The following is a 20,019-nucleotide window of genomic DNA, read 5'->3' on the forward strand; positions in this document are numbered from 1 at the left end:
TGCACAGGCGCGGGCGGGCCAGGATCGAACCCGGGTCCTCAGAACTGTGAGGCCGACGCTTTACCAGCTGATCCACCCTGCCCAGTGTCATATATTTGACAGAAAATATTGCCAAGAGGTTGGATGATAAAAGAGGAGGGGACCTAAGAGAGAGCCCTGGGGGACGCCAGAAGAAGTGGAGGATGGATGCAGTCTTATACGACTTTTGTTGTTCAAACTGTGAGCCTTTTTTTTTTTTTTGGGCACAAAAGAAATTGTTTAAATGCATGGCCTGACTATTTCAATGTGTATTGTGAACCTTTTTAGCTAAGTTTTTAAAAATAAATCTGATTACGCCGCTTCTTAAACATTTCTCAGTTAAAAAAAAAAAGGAATTGTTCATTAATTTAAAAAAACATTTATTGAAACATCTGAAAATACAGATCTGAAAAAGGTAAAATACACTTTTTAAAAGTCAGTCATTTTTTTTTTTTTTTTTAAGAAGTGGGATCACATCAAAAGGGACGGTTTACAGATACAAAGCACCCTGTTTAAATCAAATTATTATTATTATTTTTTTAAATGTAAAATGCAGCACCAACATGGAGCGAGAGAAACATTTGCAGTTATGTGACTTGTGCTCGGCAAACTAAAAATAGAAATGTTTCTTTTCCCATTACGGAGCCTTCGATTCGACAGAATTTCCACGGAACCAGAAGGGGGGGGGGGGGCGGGCAAAAAAAAAAAAAAGGGGGGGGGGGCAACTCCTCTGACGACGGCAGCAAAACGAGATGACGAGTGTAAACACAAACACTGAGGTGAGGTATTATTAATAAGCAAGCCCTCCATTAACTTAGCAGAATAAATAAGACAACTTACATAAGTGGAACGTTAAATAACGGGACATGGCAACATCCTTTTTTGTTTTTTTCCGTCATTCAAAAAAATTCATAATGCAAAATGACTCCCAAAGCGGTCTTTGCCAATAAATAAGTACACTTCCTGTGCGGCGTGTCTTGCATAGCGCGTCCGCGTTTCACCTGGCAGACGTTAGCAGCTCGGGACGGCCCGGCGTTCGGTCGCGGGGTGGGGGGGGGGGGGGGGCTGTGGCGAGCGTCAGTAGACCCAGCTGAGCGGGACCCACTGCGGCTCCGCCAGCAGCCTCTCGACCGCCTCCTGGAGCTGGTCGAAGGCCTGGTCCAGGTTGTCGTTGCAAATGGTCAGGTCGAAGAAGTGGCTGTAGGCGCGGCGGATCCTGGCGCTCTCCTCCACCGTCTTCTTCAAATCGGTTTCCTGCGCGGGGGGGGGGGGGGGGGGGGGGAGATGAAGGTGACGCTGCAGGAAGGGATTCACTGGAAAAGGCTCGTGATAGAAAAAATAATAACGCAATGGTGTCACCCCCGCGGATGAAGGTTTGGTTTGGTAGCTAAGCACTACTTATGTCTAAATGAAACTCCACAACTGATCTATAGCGCGTGTATTGTGTGTAGTTTAAAGGGCCAGGACTGCTAAAATAATCCCACTTTTAATATGATACTAATTTCCCTCCTTTGTTTCAACGTAAAACAGAAATATATTTGGAAAAAGTAAGATTTAACTACAAATTGACTTTGAATTTCTTTAGCTTTCAGTTCGTCATCTATGTGTGTGTGTGTTTGTGTGTGTAGAAGGGATCACAGCGATTGCATTTTAAAGCGCAAAATTTTAAGACACGCGTTTTTGGAATGGAAATATGTTTTTTTGGAATGGATATATACGCCGATGCCTCGGTTCTCGACCGCAATCCATTCCATATTTTCAAAAAAACTATGAACAAAGTCGATGAATTTTTACTTTTGAATATTTTAAGAATTGACATGGATATGAATTCTTCCATAAAATGAATGAAATCCTTAAAACTATTTTATTCAACAAAATTGAGTTGTATTAGATAAAAAAATTCATTCTCATGTTTCATTTTTTAAAAATACCAACATTTTTTCATACTAATAAACGATTATGTATTCAATCAATAATTTACAACTGTAATGAACCATTTTTATTAAAAATAAATGAAAACCCATTTTTCACTCACTATATTAAAATAGAGTTCTTATGAACAAAACAATTCAATGTCATTCTACATTTCTTTCTATTATGTTTTTATTGGGAGGTTAAAATAACCAGATCAAGTGAATCAAATAAATATGACATAGAACATATTTGTTCACATATGTAAGAATTTTACATGATTTATGTATAGTTTACTAACCATTTGTATAGTATGAATAACCAAAGTAAAAATATTTATTTGATCTAATATATTAAAATCCAGTTATGCCTCGGTTCTCGACCGCAATCCGTTCCAGAAAACGGTTCGAGAAGTGATTTGTTCGAAAACCGAATCAATGTTTCCTATGACAATGAATGGAAAAAGAAATAATGCGTTCCAAGCCCCAAAAAAAAAAAAAAATTGTCTTTTTAAAGCATTTTTTTTAAGTTTTCCCTGATAATAAACTGCATAGTAGAAATACATGTATGGTTTAAATATACAATAAAATAATTTAAGAAATATATTCATCTTTTGCTTAAAATGTATGCTTTAGTAGTAGAGTACGCTAGGCTGAGAGTGCATTGCCGTATCTGTAGCGTCTCGGCCCCCAGCCTTGTAAACTTTCGAATTGACAATAACAAAACACGTCGTGGGTGGGACAACTGCTGGCGCTGCGCGCGATGTTATTTCCGGGTTTTTTCGGGGGGGCGCTTGAATAGACAATAACAAAATGCGTCCTGGGTGGGTCAGCTGCTTGCGCCGCGTGAATTATGTTATTTCTGTGTTTTTCCGGCGTCGTGGGTCAGATGGTCTGGCTGCGCGCGATGTTATTTCCGGGTTTTGTCGGGGGTGTTCAAGTACCGGTTTTCGTTCGAAATCTTGAAATTTTCATTCGAAAACCCATTTGTTCGAAGACGGGGACGTTTGAGAAGCAAGGCTTTACTGTATTGCGCTTTGGATATATTACCGCACTTTATGTGCAAACCTAACAATTATTACCAGTCCATTTTCTCCCCGCGGGCCATATGTTTGACAGCCGTTGTGTATATGCTTCAAATTTGCTAGCATTCGAACAATTTTAAGGACTTGTTTGGTGATGAAACCAAAATGATTTCAAGTTTGTCTTTTCAGGGACGAGTTCTAAAGACCGTGAAGTGGGCGGGCCAAACTTGCTGCCGTCCGACTTACAGTAAGTAGTTTGGTTGTGAGTCCGGCATCCACGACCGCCTTGTGCATCTCTCTTAAGGTGTCCAGTTCGGGAGCGGCGATGAAGACCACGAAGGGCATGAACTCAGCAGTCTTTAGCACTTTCAAAGCCTGAAGACAATTCGAGGGGCTCGGTGATCCGGATTTGCCCCGCGGAGGGCCGAGCGCTCACCTGAGGGTTGACGTCCAGGATGCAGGTGCGGCCGGCCGCCACCACCTGGTGGATGGAGTCGATCTTGGTGCCGTAGAGGTTGCCGTCGTACTCGCCGTGCTCCAGAAAGCGGCTGTCCTTGATGTCCTGCTCCATCTGACTTCGCGTCACGAAGAAGTAGTTCTGTCCGTCTCGCTCGTCTTCTCGGGCGCTGCGTGACGTGACTGAAATGAGGATCAACAAATATTTGTAGCGTCTGGAAAACAACGTTTGCGGACTTGGCTGTGCGTGTGTGGGGACAACTACCGTCATTTCCGGCGACTTTTTTTCGCACGCTTTCAACCCTGCGGCTTATGCGGTGATGCGGCCAATTTGTGTATTTTTTTTCCCAACAGCCACAAGGGGACACTCTAGCGGAAAATTTAAGAGTGAGACCGGTGGAATATATGTGCCGTGGAAGTGACTTTTACTGGTCTGGCACTGTTGGCGCCGCACTCGCATGTTACTGCCGTGTCTCAGTGATTTTTACCTGTATGTTTTTTTTTTTTTCAACTGGCCCTGTTAGCCAGGCGCCAGTGTTAGCGCGGCGGCGCTACCGTTAGCACAGCGGCGCTACCGTTAAAGTCTCCGAGTACCAAATATCTTGTTTATAATATATATATTATAATTACAACGGCTGCAAGAGGGCACTTGAGCAGAAAAAGGAAAAATGAGACCGGCGGAATATATGTGCCGAGGAAGTGGCTTTTACCGGCCGTTACCATTGCACTAGCTTTAGCGCTGCGGTAGCCTGTTGCTGCTGTGTCTCAGTGATATTTACCGGTAAGTTTTATTTTAACCGGCCCTGTTAGTATTAGCGCAGCACTAGTGTTAGCACTAGCTTTAACGTGGCGCTAGCGTTAGCACCGTGCTAGCGTGTTGCTGCTGTGTTACTTGCGCGTCTCAGTGATTTTTACCCTTAAGTTTTTTTTGTTTTTTTTTTTTTTAACCGGCACTGTCACCTCTGCGCTAGCGTTAGCGCCACGCTTGTCTTAGCACCACGCTAACGTTAATCTCTTTCTGTGTACCATCGTTATTTGTAAATTTCTCGTGTTTCAATGTGGGCACTTGCAGCTTTTACACAGCTGCGGCGTATGCATGTACCAAATGCTATTTCCTTTACAAATGTACTCGGTGACGCTTATAACCAGGTGCGCTCTGTCGGCCGGGAATTACGGTACTGTACACGTAACATAACCACAGGATGATGACGACAATGCTTTGCTACTTGCTAAAATGATGTTTCCTTTATGACTAGCTTCTTCCTGTAAGGGAATATTATTTATTCCTTTCACGAAACACCGATAGACTTGGAAGATGTTTGGACTATGTTCCAGAAATCAAGTATCCAGAATAAGTAAAGAATGCCATAAAAATCACCAAGCTATAAATCTCTGCGATATCATTGCAGCCATAAAAGTCGACAAAATGAGACCAATAAAAGTTAGCCCATGCTAGTTCCGAGCGGCTCATCTGACAGAAGTTTTTTCGTGGCCCGAGAGTCACTCACATGGCACAGTGGTTCCGTATCGCAGAGGATTCGTGACGACGAGTCTGTTCTTTAAGCTCCGCCTCCCCACACCCTGGGCGCCAATCAGAACCAAGGTTTTCCTCTGGAAGGGGGGCATCTTGGCCACCTCCTCGTAGATCTGCAGCTCGTAGCGATCAAACTCTTGAGAATTTCACACCGAGCGGGTCGTTAGATTCCCATCTCTCGCGTGTGAAGAGACCGAAGTGACGAGAATCGATGCGCACCTGCGTTCTTTGCCGTGATGTACATCATTTTCTTCGTCTTCTTCTTTTTCGCGGTGAGATTTCCACAGAGCATCCCTGAGCGGCACGCGGAAAAAACTATTGCCAGTTCCCTGCCGGAAGGGGACAACGGGCATCGGCAACTCACCTTTACCCGACAGATCCCAGTCTTTCCTCACAAACGCCTTCCTCTTCTCCTCTAAGTACTGGCTGGGGATGAGGCCGGTGGACCCGCCCACGACACTGCGTGCCTACAAGGGAAAGGAGAGCACTGGTTGAAACTCGTTCATTAGTTTTCTTCAAGTGATAATGTTTGAAGCTTTTGTTCAGACTCTCCGCTTATTAGTCAAAGGAGAAGTCATACTTCTGTGTTACAAACAATCAGAACGAAATATTACTTTCAAAGTTAAAACTTGTGTGTGTGCTTTTATTCTCGGTTATTTCATAGACGTTCAAGATGTTTTTTTCCTCTTTTCTGTTCATGTAAACAAACACGATTGACCCCGAGCTCCCCTTTCACTACGGCATAAACTGCCAGTGTTCCTCAGGGCTCCGCCCCCAGCCCAATGCGGTTTTCATTCTGCATAAACCTTTTCAGTCAGTTGTCAACCGCTTTCAGGAAGTACCATACCACTGTTATGCTGATGACACCCTTATCTATTTCTCTGCTAAAATGCAACCAAGTCACTGCTGTCCTTGAATGAGCCGCAATTGCATTCGTTCTATAAGTTAGCAATTAAAGCTAAGGTCAATAGCATTTTGGTTCGCTTACACAGAAGAAGTTAAAAGGACAAAGCCACAAATGAGAGTCATGACTCTGGGTGAATGTTGCAGTGAAGAAAATAAGTATTTGAACACCCTGCTATATTGCAAGTACTCCCACTTATAGATCACGGAGGGGACTGAAATGTTCATCGTAGGTGCATGTCCACTGTGAGAAAGATAATCTAAAGAAAAATCCAGAAATCACAATGTATGATTTTTTTTTAACTATTTATTTGTGTGATACAGCTGCAAATAAGTATTTGAACACCTGTCTGTCAGCTAGAATTCTGACCCTCAAAGACGTGCTAGTCCGCCTTTAAAAGTCCACCTCCACTCCATGTATTATCCTGAATCAGATACACCTCTGTGAGGTCGAAAGCTGCGTAAAGACCCCTGTCCACCCCATACGATGAGTAAGACTCAAACTTGTAACATGGCCAAGACCAAAGAGCTGTCCAAAGACACCAGAGACAACATTGTAGAACTCCACACGGCAGGAAAGGGCTACGGAGAAATTGCCAAGCAGATTGGTGAAAAAAGGTCCACTGTCGGAGCAATCATTAGAAAATGGAAGAAGCTAAACATGACGGTCAATCTCAATCGGAGTCGAGCCCCCGTGCAAGATATCACCTCGTGGGGTCCCGATGATCCTTGGAAAGGTGAGGAACCGGCCCAGGACTACACGACAGGATTTGGTCAATGACTTGAAAAGAGCTGGGACCACCGTTTCCAAGGTGACTGTTGACGTCATGGTTTGAAATCATGCATGGCACGGAAGGTTCCCCTGCTTAAACCAGCACATCTCAAGGCTCTTCTTAAGTTTGTCAATGAACATTTGAATGATACAGAGGAGTCATGGGCGAAGGTTTTGTGGTCAGATGAGACCAAAATGGAACTTTTTGTTCATAATTCCGTTAACCATGTTTGGAGGAAGACGAATGATGATTTCCATCCCAAGAACACCATCCCTACTGTGAAGCATGGGGGTGGTAGCATCATGCTTTGGGGGTGTTTTTCTGCACACGAGACAGGACGACTGCACCGTATTGAGGAGAGGATGACCCCGGTCATGTATTGTGAGATTTTGGGGAACTAACCTCTTTCCCTCAGTCAGAGCATTGAAGACGGGTCGTGGATTGGGTCTTTCAACATGACAATGACCCGAAGCACACAGCCAGGAAAACCAAGGAGTGACTCCGTAAGAAGGATATCAAGGTTCTGGTGTGGCCTAGCCAGTCTCCAGACCTAAACCCAATAGAAGATCTTTGGAGGGAGCTGAAACTCCATGTATCTTAGTGGCAGTCCGGAATCCTGTCTGATCTCGAGAGGATCTGTGTGGAGGAGTGGGCCAAAATCCCTCCTGCAGTGTGTGCAAACGTTTGACCTCTGTAATTGCAAACAACTGTACTACTGTAGCAAATATTAACATTGGTTTTCTCAGGTGTTCAAATACTTATTTGCAGCTGTGTCACAGAAATAAATCGTGAAAAAAAATTATACATTATGATTTCTGGATTTTCTTTTTAGATGAGCTCTCTCGCAGTGGACACGCGCCTACGATGAAACTTTCAGACCCCTCCGTGATTTCTCAGTGGGAGAACTTGCAATAAAGCAGGGTGTTCAAATACTTATTTTCTTGACTGTATCTTCGATTTGCATCTCTCTGAAGACACCCACTCACCTGCCACCAGTTGGGGTCCTCCTTATTGACAATGTGCAGGATGTCTCCCTTGGAGAAGGCAAGGCCCGCCTCTTGACAGGGGATCAGGTTGTCGGAGGCCGGGTTGTAGTTGAAATGTGGCTTCAGATAAACCTGATGAGAAATGACGGTTACATCTAAAGCCAAATAAAAGTCCAGTTATATCAGTAGTTTATTTACAAAAATTTTATGAAAAAAAAATGTTTTATGATCTCCAGAGGGGGGAGCAGATTAGTCACCTTTGATCATCTGATCCTTCCACAGCAAGGTCACATGGTGGCCCTCAGCTGCTGTGCCGCTACTGTAACCGGGCGAGAGGGCTCCATGTCCCAGATAGTGCGGGAGGGGGTTATTAATAGATTCCCCCTCGGCTCGGTTGACTGCCGTTCGGCATTCTGAGGTCACGCAGGTCAGGAAACTCTCCTTTCCGCCAATCGTCGACCGCTACATTGTACACTAAGTACTGTAATGCCAAACTATGCAAGGGGGGGGGGGGGTTGGGACGAAATCCCGCAGCGAATAGTGAAAAACCGCAATTGAAACACCCCCAACAAATGTTTATAATCGCCTTTACTGTGGTACCTCGATTTATAAGTGAACCAACTTTGAAGTTTTTTTATTTTTTTTGCCTCGAATTGTATGGAAAGACTTTATTTGTGAGTCCTCCGTGGCGGGTACAAACTTCACGACAAGTAGTTTGTCAGATAGCGCGTGCCTAAAGATGTTAATTGCCACTCCAAATCGACGTTTAATGGAAAACTAAACAGAAAAGAGAATGAGACATGGAGAACAAAGCCGCACGTCATTTGATCTGACGAAAGTCTGCTAGCCTAATGCTAATACGCAATCCAAAATGGGATGGAGCGGCTAAAGAAATTAGCATTGATGGGACAGAGTCAACAGGCAACGTAAAAGGCACCAGGATATCGTCTTTACTATACAGTTATTACTACTTTACTATACAACTATTACAGAATCTTACGGAGCAGTTGAGTCTGTCTTTTGAATGTATTGACTGTCCGACTCAACGTAATCTACTGCCCCCTGGTGGTCAAAGCCCACACACCAGAAGTAGTAATATTGACTACATATTATGTATGATTTCCCCAAATATACTTCATATCACTTCAATCTCATTTGACACCATTACCCTTATGAGTGGCCAAAAAAACCTCATGTATTTCCATGAACAACCCAGGCTAAACATAGCTCCGCCCAAACATACACAGCTTGTCTCTACGTCAAGTTGTATCACTATCACTACCGGACGGGGGTATCCTGATTTACGAGTTGTTAACATACCACTGTGCTACTTTCCTATTTAGGTTTTGGCGTCATCTCAGCGCACAAAAACCTCAAGTAGGTGAGTTTTTCCAGCAAATAGCCAGAGGATAGGTTCCATTGAAAAACAAAAAAACAAAAAAAAAAAAAAAACAAGAAAAATGTGAAGAGGTGAATTTGTGAATGAAATTGACACATTCTTCGAGTCCTCACCTGCGGGGGGGCCGGCGAGTCTTTGTAGCTGGGCAGCACCTTGAGGGTGACGCTGCCACTGCAGTCCCTCAGGAGCTCCTGGAGCTGCTGAGGGTCGCCGCCCACCTGCCGACCGTTCACCTCGCGGATGACGTCGCCGATGTGCAGCATGCCCTGGCGGTCGATGGAGCTGTCGTGCAGGATCCGGGCGATCACCATCTCCCCTTGCTCCACGCGGAAGGTCACCCCCTGGAAGAAGTTCTTCGTTATGGGCACGCCGCAAGTCACAAATCGCACAGCGGCTCCCGCGTGCGCGCCGATGGCGGATAAAAGTAGATACGTGGCGTGCAGTGGACATAAAAAGTTCACACACCCCTGTTCGGATCTCTGTTTTTTTAGAACAGAAAAATATTTTTAAAACTTTCCTCACCATTAATTGTGGTTGCAGTGGACCATAAAACTTGTTGATTTTGTTAGAGTCACAAGAAACCAAAGCTAAACTTATTGCCCACGATAAAAATATGCCAAAAGGTATGTTTGACGCAAATACTACACTCCAAAGAAAGTATGACTAGTTCAAAAAAACATTTTGGGTCTTGCCAGAAATCAGAAAAAAAAAAACCTAGGTTTTTTTCCTCCACATTATGTACAGAGAAAGAAGAAAAAGAAAAAAGAATAAAAAAAGAGAAAAAAATGAATTTACATTCATTAACAGCAGGATAATAATACGTTTATAAATGACTAAATAGGAGGGTTTCTCTCATCTCCAATTATGTAATCTTGTAGGTCATCCTCAACCAAGTTCATACCCGTAAGTGAGCAAAAAAAAAAAAAAAAAAGAGAGAAAAATACCTTAAAGGCAAAACAAGAATAATCATAGTAGTGGGGAAAAAAAAAGAAGAAAAAAAATAGCATTAATTCCGAACACAAGCAAATCCCACATGCAGGAGGGCGTGGATACTTGAAAAATGATTTCTCTTGGCATTTTAATTTATTTTTTTTAAACACAACAACACGAAATATGAACAGGGGTGTTGTTGACTTTTCATAACGACTGCAAATCGCACCCCGGTGCGCCGCGAGGCCGAGTCGGTTTCTCACGCGGCCGACTTACCAGCGGCTCTCCGGCTTTCTTCTGGATGCCGATGATCCTGATGGCGTCGGCGGGCATGAGGCAACTGGCCAAGGCGGCAGTGCAGTTGACCTCGGCCTGGGGCACCTCGTAGCACTTCGCGGCCACTTGGTCGTGAGCCTCGATCAAAGACTGCGGAAGACGAGTGCGCAACAGGATTGCAGATTACGGTTTTCAGACACGTGCTTTGACTGAATGAAAAAAAGAGTGAAAAATAGTCTAGGGGGCTGCAACCATCATCAAAGGATGACCCCCAATTTTAATGTGCAAGTTTTATAAATTATTTTATGAATGAAATATATCTAGTACAGCTATAAATGAATGCTATACTGTTTTCAAAATGTACACAATATGATCGTTCATTATTTAGGTGCATACCTTTAGCCTAAAGAAATTCCAAATTCAACTAACAACTAAATTGAATTCAGATTTGGATCATGGCATGCAATGTTTTAATTTCTTGTTTTAGTAAATGATTGAAATGCATGAATTTGACAATTATTAACATCATGTGTTGTTACCAGTAAATAAGACATTTTTACATGTAATTGCTTCCAAACTCTCACCTCATTATTGATTAACCGATTTTTCATTCCATCCAATCCCATCTGAACTTATTTTTGATGTCTATCAATTTCTTTCACTCGAGAGGCGTCTTTCTTCTTGAGCACCGCCATCGTGTTCACTTGAAAATGCCCCCATAATCTGCCTCCTATACACCAAGCGTTTTCATTGGTCAGGAGGAACACATTCGACCAATCAACCGACGTGTAGCTAATCTTCCACCCCGCTTGCAAAAGTCGGACCGGAATTGGAACGAGTATATTAGTAATATTGTATATTTATTTATTTAAATCATGTAGATAAAAACTTAAACAGTACAAAATACAAAATTAATTTAAAAATATTTTTTCATACTTCCTAGCGAAGCCAAAAGGAAAAGAAGACAATTTTTATTTTTATATCAATCCAATTTAAAAAGACGTAATTCCACCTACAAACGGAAAAATCACGTCTGGGTTTTGCGAACAGCCCCGTATACAACAACCGTTTTCATTGGTCAGAAGGAGCACATTTGACCAATCAGCAGACGTGTCACTAATCTTCCACCTCGTTTGCAAAAGTCGGACCGGAATTAGAACAAGTGTGGATTGTGGCATGGGTTACTTGTCGGAAAATTGCAGAAAAACGGAGAATATTACCTGCTGAGCTTCTGAGATCTGATGAGATTGTGCGATCTCGGGGTAGCATGGCCGTAAACCAGACTAATTAAATAATTAATGAAATTGTTTTTATCTTTAAAAAACAAATCATGTAATTAAAAACTGAAACAATAAAAAAATTATTAAAATATATATTTTTATAATTCCTAGCTAGGGCAAAAGAAAAAGAAGATTTTTATTTTTCCATCAATGCAATTTATAAAAACAGGATTCGGCCTACAGACGGGAAAATCACGTCTTGGTTTTGCCAACAGCGAAAGTCCGCAAAGAAGGATTTGGAATTGACTGTGGAAGGTGGGAACAGAAGAACTATTTTTGTCAAAATGAAAGCGCTACAGTGTCCAGATAAAAGTGAAGGGACCACGTACAGTACTTAGCAGTTACCGAACGACTTCCCTGCAAACCTTTTCATTTATCTCCATTCATAAAACAGACAAAATGAATAAGAGCAACGTTCTTACCCCAGCAGCCACCACCACATTGGTGTGAGACTACAGCGCACATCAGCAACTCCACAGATTTACTCCGACTGGAGGTGACAAAGTGCTCTCCCCCACGCTTCACCCGCATAACTAAGCCTGCCGTTTGTCCCAGCAAATGCCCCCCCCCCCACCTCTGGTTCTCCCCTTGCAACGGCAAAGATAAGAGCCGGTTACAACTTGGAATAAAAAGATTCTCACAAGCTTTCCCCACGTGATGAGAAAACAAGAGTGTGCCCTTTCAACTACGGAATTTTCTTTGTGTGGATGAGGAAAGGAAGGGGGGGAAGAATACCTGAAAATGAGGCTCCCGAAGGATTTGGGTGAGCTCCGCAGTGGCAGCGTCTTTTTCGGGCAGCTGGTTGAGAGCGTCCAGGATCTCGGAGATCAGCTGAACGTTGTCCTCTCGCACCGCTTCTAACTTGACCTCCTCGAGGCGCTCGTGGGCCTGACGACACCAACACGCAATTTGCGCAACGTCTTATCTATGGCAGACGCTCGGCTAACTTTTTCCGCCCAGCTCCGCCTCGTCAAGTAGATCCATAAATAGATGTTTCAAAAGATGAAAGACAAATATATTTTACACAAAGTGAAAGACAAAATGAACTGGACCTCATTTTACTGGACGGGATTCAAAAAAGGTTGAAGCCACGGTAACATTATCCACGGTATTGAGTGCCGTAATTTCCGTCCCACAAAGCGGCTAATTTTTCTCTAATGGCCGCAGGGGGGCACTCGAGCGGAAAAGGTAAGATTGAGACCTGTGGAATACATGTGCCGAGGAAGTGACGTTTACCGGTATGTTTTGTTTTGGTTTTTTTTTCCCCCCAGAACCTGTTAGTGCTGCACTAGTGTTAGCGCTGTGCTAGCGTGTTGCTGCCGTGTCTCAGTGATTTTTACTGGTATGTTTTTTTAACCGGTCATGTTAGCGCCGTGCTAGTGTTAGCACCGCGCTAGCGTGTTGGTGCTATGTTACCCAGTGATTTAGGTTTTTTTTTTTTTTTTTTTTTTTAAACCGGCCCTGTTAGTGCCGTGCTACCATGTTGGTACTGTGTAGCTGCTACGGGTGCCCCCCCCCAGTATGTTTTTGTTTTAAACGAGCCCTGTTCGTGCTACCGTGTTGTTGCTATGTTAAGCTAAGGTATTAAAATTTTGAAAACGCTTTCTGTGTAACGTCTTTGTAAATATCTCAAATATGTGGGCACTTGCAGCTTTTACGCGGGTGTGGCGTATTTATGTACCAAATGGTATTTTCTTTACAAATGTACTGGGTGAGGCTTATAATAAGGTGCACTCTGCAGGTCGGAAATTACGGTACTTAGTTCAGTGATTCTTTTACGTACCACTAGAGGGCATTCGAGTACCACTGGTGGTAAAGGCTAGAGTCTCAGTTATAGTCACAAATTTATGTGGAATTCTTTCAATATGATTCTGTCTCACGTGAATGTACTTTTTTTTTTTTTTTTTTAAATCAGCACATTGCCCAAGAAGGAAGATGCGGTGCATTTATTGACAGATGTTTCTGGTGCAAACACACGGATCAGACTTAACTGGATCGGTTGCCAATTTTGCGTTAACAACAACTGATATGTTAAATTTCACGACATTTCATAACAAACCACTAAAGATGTGGTTTATTGTTCTCAAATTTGTGTTGAAAGTGTACAAAGCTTCAGGTTATGTCTTTATTGCATTTTTCAGCGAACAAATCACAAATATAGGCAAATGGAGGCTTCTGTTGCACAATTATTTTGGTTTTCCGTCACAATAAACATGTTCTAATTTGGGCGGCACGGTGGATCAGCTGCTAAAGCGTTTACTCCGGGCACTCCGGTTTCCTCCCACGTTCCCAAAACATGCAACATTAATTGCACACTCTAAATTGCTCTGAGGTGTGATTGTGAGAGCGGCTGTTTGTCTCTATGGCAACCAGTTCAGGGTGTCCCCCGCCTCTGCCTGCTGACAGCTGGGATAGGCTCGAGCACTCACCGCGACCCTCGTGGGGATAAGCAGCAGAGAAAATGGCTGTTCTAATTTATAAATCTAGCTTGCATAATTTATAAGGATATGTTACTAATCAACATATTTACTAGGTTGCACCTGCATATAGCAATTTGCGGCAATTCTTTATTTGGCATATTACATAATAGGGTAAGGGGGCACAGTTTTCTTCGCAGTAGCAAGCACTACTAGTAAGTTGTATTAATAGGCTGACCGCGTGGCCTGCCTCATTCCGTACCAGAGATTTATTAGCGTGCTTTTGTCCTTACTGACCTCAGTTAATAGATTTATTTAAGCAGTGTAACTACATAAAATTCAAATTATAAGTCGGGGCCTTACAGAGCTTAACATAAGGTCTCCTTCCACTGTATGTTCTGATATATTGTCACTTCTCACTGTGCCTGGTGTCATCAAAGGTGATATTTTACGTCCAATCGGTCCGATATGCGTGGATAATGTAGCGTAACTGACTGTCAAGCAAGGTAAATGCTGAAAACTAAGAATTTTTCTGTGAAGCACGAGGTCAAAAGCTACTACAGTACAGCATCGAACAGAAATTTAGATTTTTTTGCTTCTATTTTCGAAGGAAAATCGGTACTCGAACGCCCCAAACAAGACCTGGAAATAACAGAACGCGCGCCGCCCGAGCAGCTGACCCACCCACGATGTGCTTTGTTATTGTCGATTCGAACGAACCCCCCCAAAAAAACCCGGAAATAACATAACTCACGTGGCGGTTGATTCGGTTTTCGAACCGCCTTCTAGAACGGTTTGCGGTCGAGAACCGAGGCTCTTCTGTACTTTGATCTTCGGTTTCTTTAAGTTGTGGTGCAAAGGTGGGGAAGGGGGTGTTGTGAATGGGTGCAATGCCCACGCGGATCCAGCATATAAATCTCCTCACAAAGTGATGGTGTGAAACAAAATGGCCTTCCACAAGGTGATTTTTCAAATCCAGCAAACTAAATGGACACGATTTGGTTTGTTTGGCCTTGGCGTAGGTTTGTGGTCGACTGAGTGCCATCTTAATGAAGCACTGTGCTTTTTTTCTTTGTTTGTTTTTGGTCAGAGAGCACTTAAAAACAGTCCAAAAATGAAGAAACGCCAATGCGTTCATTCACTTTGCAGGACAATCTTGGAGTGAAATTATGGATGACTTTGGTTGTTATTAAAGGGAAATTCCAGTGGTTTGGATTAACAATGCACCCAATAGGTCATGTCATATGTAATGTACCTTGACAATGTGATGTTAATCCTCTCTCATTTAATGTTTTCTTGAGATTTTTTCAATCGGCAATCACAAATTCGCATGGGCGCCGCCATTTTGCCGAGTCACACGACCTACGTGCGCAGATGTGACGTCATAGGGTCGGCGACAAAGGCTCGCTCACGTCGGGAAACAATTGTGGCCAGCGCCGATTTCCCAGATTTATCCTCATCTGATGAAGAAATCGCAGTATCGGTTGATCGAGAAGACGGAGGAACATTTGCATACACGTTTGAACGTCTGGCTGTGAATAATGTTGAATATTCGGATGGTTCTTGGTAACGCAATCAGAGTTCCAAGTTTTTTTGTCACTTTTGTAACAGTTGAAACTGAAGTTCAAAATTGCCGCCGACTCCGTATAAAAATGCAGTACACCAAAACATGACTTTGGCGGCCATACTTAGGTGCACGTCGACATGACTGCAAAACGCAAGCACAACAACTCGCAACAAGACGGCACCTTAGCGAGGGAACGGACGATGCGGCTCTCCATGATGCCGCGGAGGAAGATGAGGTCGATGTCTTTGGCAACCGAGCCCGTGGGCAGCTCCTTCAGGTTGTCCAGAACCTGCTGCATGGCTGAAAACGGGTGCAAACGGACAGTAGGTCAAGAACACGGCTGATGAAAACGCCGGGGAAAAAAAAAAAAAAAAAAAGAGCGCAACAATGTGGGACAGTCAGTCAATTAATGGGCCGGTTCACGTTCCCTGACATACTCGCACGCAGACCCCTCCAGAGAAATTCTCGCACCGACAGATCGGCCAAAACGCAGACAGGAAACTCTGCTATTGTATTTAAAAAAAAAAAAAAAAAAAAAAAAAAAAAAAGCCTTACAAAATGCAGGAACTGCTCAGCGGTTTCATAATAGTATTTGCACCAAATGGATTTCAACACTTGCACTCAGGAGAACTCAAGAATAGACACGCGGCCCGCAAAACATTTGAGAGGGAAACCAAACCCACAAGCTGTCGTTAAGTACTTCTTTCAGGGCGCAATGGGACAGACCGTAAAATAAAATATCAAATCCAACACAGAAAATGAACGGTTTGGTGCGCAAGAGGCCGTCGGCGGGCTCTGGCGGCAGCTTACCTGAGCCTGACTTTTCATTGGCCACAGTCATGTTGCGCGCTCTTCAGTTTTAGGACGGCGAAAACCCTCCTTTAAATCGCTCAAATTCTGTCCCACGGCCCGCCTACAGCGACCGGGAGCAACTGCAGGGCTAAAAGAGAAGGCAGAAAAAGCCACTCAATATTCTGGCTGCAGTTTGGGACACCGCGACAGCAACGAAAGCTTTTTGGAATATATTTTTACTGGCATATGTCATCACAAAATAAAACATGACATTTGACTTTGTTGTTACGGTAATGCGGATGGGAGGACAAGGAGCGGCGCTGACAGACAAACGGTGACTCAGCTATCAGGAAAAAAAAAAAAAAAGGTTTGCTCACATGTACGGTGATGCCTCGGTTCTCGACCGCAATCCGTTCCAGAAAACGGTTTGAGAAGTGATTTGTTCGAAATCCAAACCGATGTTTCCTATTACAATGAATGGAAAAAGAAATAATGCGTTCCAAGCCTAAAAATGTTTGCTTTTTAAAGCATTTTTTAAAATCTTTTCCTGATAATAAATCGTACGGTAGAAATACATGTATAGTTTAAATACTTTATATAATAAAATAATTTTTAAAATATATTTATTTTTTGCTTTAGTAGTAGAGTAGGCTAGGCTGGGAGTGCATTGCCGTATCTGTAGCGACTCGGCCCCCAGCCTTGTAAAGTTTTTTTTTTTTTTTTACGAACAAAAGTGCAGAATAAGTTAAACAAGCAACTTGCCTTCTTTGAAGCCATGTTTGGGGGTTAATACGGTCGTCCTCCATAAGAAGAAAAATAGTCACGACCGGGACACGTCTGTGTACACGGGTTGCGTTATACAGAATAACAAAAGTGCGGTGGTTGCGCCGCGCGCTTCATGTCATTTCCGTTTTGTTTTGTTTTTTTTTCAAGGGGTGTTCGAATTGACAATAACAAAACGCGTCGTGGGTGAGCCAGCTGCTTGCGCCGCGCGCATTATGTTATTTCCAGGTTTTTTTCGGCGGCGTGGGACTTCACAACAAAGCGCGTCGAGGGTCAGCAGGTCTGGCCGCGCGCAATCTGTTATTTCCGGGTTTTGTCGGGGGCGTTCGAGTACTGATTTTCGTTCGACAACGGAAGCAAAAAAATCTTGACATTTTCATTCGAAAACGGGAACGTTCGAGAACCGAGGCTTTCCTACTAGTACTGTCTGTATACACCCACTGGCTTCCGTGGGACTCTCCGCAAATGCAGGGACCGATGAGGCTCAAATAGGAGAGTGAACAAACAAGTAATGAACGCGTCTACCATGCAAAGGAAATTGGGAGGAATAAAAAGAGGAAAAAGGACCTCACCCACAAACTGTGTTCAAATCATCTGTGCAGACCTCCGACACGGAGCCTCACGTCTTCCACGGACATCTGAAACCGCTTGACCACAGAAGGAGAGGATAAAATTAAATAGGTTCCGAAACAGACACAGATACTCTTTGATGGGGTTTGATATGCAGCTGACAGCAAGTGGAAAGCCGGGAGTTAAAAAGTGTCCCGAAAACGTTCAATCGTCATGGGAGAGATCGGCACGGTGTGCTTGAAGTTTACGATTTTTCAAGACGTCGGTTCTCCGAGGTTACGGAAACCTCGCGGCCAACTGCGGGCCATATATCATAATGTGGCAGGACACGGATACGGGAGAGTTTTCTGGAACTCGGCTTCCCCATTCCAAAGTAAAAAGAGACGTTTCGAAAGGGGAAGTTGGGAGCAACTGCATGAAGTTGCTCGGGAGTCCAGCACAGCACATACAAAATGCATGAATAAATTTTGTGTAAGATTACATTAAAGGAGATAGCTGGTTGTCTAAATACCAAATACAGTAATATGAAGTAAACAACAAACAATACTTTGTGACTATACTTAATTTAGAGTATTGTACAATATTTGGGTTTTCCTTAAGTATTTATATTTACTCCTTATATTTGAAAATTGATACTTTCATCTCCTTTGTCAAAATGCTCTTGTTATTTTTTCAACATCTGCAGATTTTAGCACAATGTAAAGACGACAGATTGTGAAGTTAGAGTGTGTTAATTGTGATTGATATAGCTCTTGTATTTTTACAGAATAAAGCTGGAAAAAAGAAAGAACTTTAGATAAATGAATGAACACGTGAATATGAACCTGGGCGCATTAATGACAACCACACAACCTTATTTATATGAATTATTGGCAAGTCCAATAATGATTTGAGTTGAATGCATTGTCTTGTGCAAGCTTGAACCAGAAGAATTTTGTGTTCAAAAATGTTTGCTCCCATCTAATTTTGTGATTACGTCTTATAAACTTGACACTTCAGTTATCCGGCCAATATTGTTTTAGAAATAAAATGTCTCGCCTTATAACTGACAGGCCACATTTCAATGAAATGCGGGGCAAAAGTGTCAAGTTGTTATTTAAAAAAAAAAAAGTGTTGTAATTGAAGAAAACGTACAACATGTTACAGGGAAAAAAAACGCCTTTGAGAAATAGTTGATCAAATTAAACCCGTTTATTAAAACATATATTAAAACAGGAAGTGAATATCATTTTAGAGCAAAATAAAGTTTTTGTTTACTTGAGGAGTGGAAAGAACTTTCACTTTTTCCAGTTTTTTTTTTAAGTATCCATGCCTATCTTCACCCCGTCTGACATTTCTGTGGAGGGAGATAAAATACAAATTATATTTTTGTAATTTTTTTTTTCAGTTTCCGTTTGGGTGCCGGCGCAACAGTTCGGACGGCGCGACGTGACATTAGCTGAAGTGACTGTACACCATCAACGAGAACTTCTCCCGTTCAACTTCCATCGCATAACGATGTGCCAACTTTGCACCGACTCGATTTTGATCCCTGTCACCGTCGGAGCAAGATAAAATGAATCATATCGCCACAAATGTGTCTTAATTTCGTGGCACGGTTTGCGTTCGCCGACATGTTAGCCTAGCTAGCAAGCGCTCACGTGCGCATTCACCAGTTTACTCAGCTCTCCTAAAAATGTATTTTATAAACAAAATTGTGCCGCGGAAGGGGATTCAAATAAACCGCACGGCTTTATTTGAGAATAACCGCCGCGTCTAAAGTACGTGTACGAATGTCAACGACGGCCGGTGATGAATTCAAATTAGCTAGTAGCCAGTGGAATGCGCAGCTTGCGCTGAACTCCGCTGGCAGCTAGCACAGCGTCGCTAACGTCACTCCGGTCAATTATTGAAAAAAAAAAAAAAAAAAAAATATTACCTGCTCGCTTCACTGCAGTTCAGCTACGCTTATTGAATTAATCCCACCCGCTGGGTCCATCATTGCCGATTCATGGCACGCTAGTTAAACGCTGGTTTACTGCTCAGCGTGCGTGTGTGCGCGCGTGCCAGCCAGGCTGCTCGGATGCTGCGCCCCCTTTTTCCTTCTTTCTCTCTCTCTTTTTTTTAATTTCTTCTCTCCACTCGACCCACACAAAGCTTCTTTGTGGAGCACATCGAATGTCCTTCAAAGTTGCGATGAACACCTTCAAAATTATGTACAAGACATTTTTGCCCTCGACTCCCCCGTTGAGCAAAAAAAAAAAAAAAAAAAAAAATCCACCACCCTTCAAATCAACTTTTGCAAGGGCGTTTTTGCTTCATTTTGCAGTCGAACCACCTCCACTTACAAGTGTTACATGTGTCAGTGGCATTTCCACGCAAGCATCACAAAGCGACAAATTCCACGAGGATATGAGGGGA

At 43.0% G+C, this 20,019-nt stretch overlaps 1 protein-coding gene across 2 annotated transcripts; it reads right to left on the reverse strand.

The window, feature by feature from the left end:
- Positions 1 to 8: 8 nt before the first annotated feature.
- pals2a (protein associated with LIN7 2, MAGUK p55 family member a) lies at positions 9 to 19,865 on the reverse strand. 2 transcript variants are annotated; one of them, XM_061818903.1, is made up of 15 exons: positions 19,538 to 19,865; positions 18,877 to 18,955; positions 17,622 to 17,696; positions 16,285 to 16,414; positions 15,656 to 15,774; positions 12,226 to 12,378; positions 10,211 to 10,360; positions 9,118 to 9,345; positions 7,606 to 7,737; positions 5,308 to 5,410; positions 5,163 to 5,237; positions 4,918 to 5,079; positions 3,390 to 3,592; positions 3,200 to 3,328; positions 9 to 1,272 (listed from the first exon to the last, which is right to left on the reverse strand). In XM_061818903.1, the coding sequence occupies exons 4-15, from the start codon at positions 16,313 to 16,315 to the stop codon at positions 1,096 to 1,098; spliced, it is 1,662 nt and encodes a 553-aa protein (XP_061674887.1). In that variant the 5' UTR covers positions 16,316 to 16,414; positions 17,622 to 17,696; positions 18,877 to 18,955; positions 19,538 to 19,865; the 3' UTR covers positions 9 to 1,095. The 2 variants fall into 2 exon arrangements, with proteins under 2 accessions (XP_061674887.1, XP_061674885.1); XM_061818901.1 differs by lacking the exon at positions 18,877 to 18,955.
- Between the last annotated feature and the right edge of the window lie 154 nt (positions 19,866 to 20,019).

Source organism: Syngnathoides biaculeatus, chromosome 5 (genome assembly GCF_019802595.1).
Source record: "Syngnathoides biaculeatus isolate LvHL_M chromosome 5, ASM1980259v1, whole genome shotgun sequence".
In the NCBI taxonomy this organism is placed as follows: Eukaryota; Metazoa; Chordata; class Actinopteri; order Syngnathiformes; family Syngnathidae; genus Syngnathoides; species Syngnathoides biaculeatus.

What these genes read in the sequence shown, in the direction of transcription:
- pals2a (XM_061818901.1), bottom strand. Translation starts at nt 16,315, where the DNA reads ATGACTGTGGCCAATGAAAAGTCAGGCTCAG. An exon ending in AGAAAGCCGGAGAGCCGCTG is followed by an intron (nt 9,346 to 10,210) that starts GTAAGTCGGCCG and finishes AACTTCTTCCAG; the next exon opens with GGGGTGACCTTCCGCGTGGA. An exon ending in CTGGGATCTGTCGGGTAAAG is followed by an intron (nt 5,238 to 5,307) that starts GTGAGTTGCCGA and finishes CGTGCCGCTCAG; the next exon opens with GGATGCTCTGTGGAAATCTC.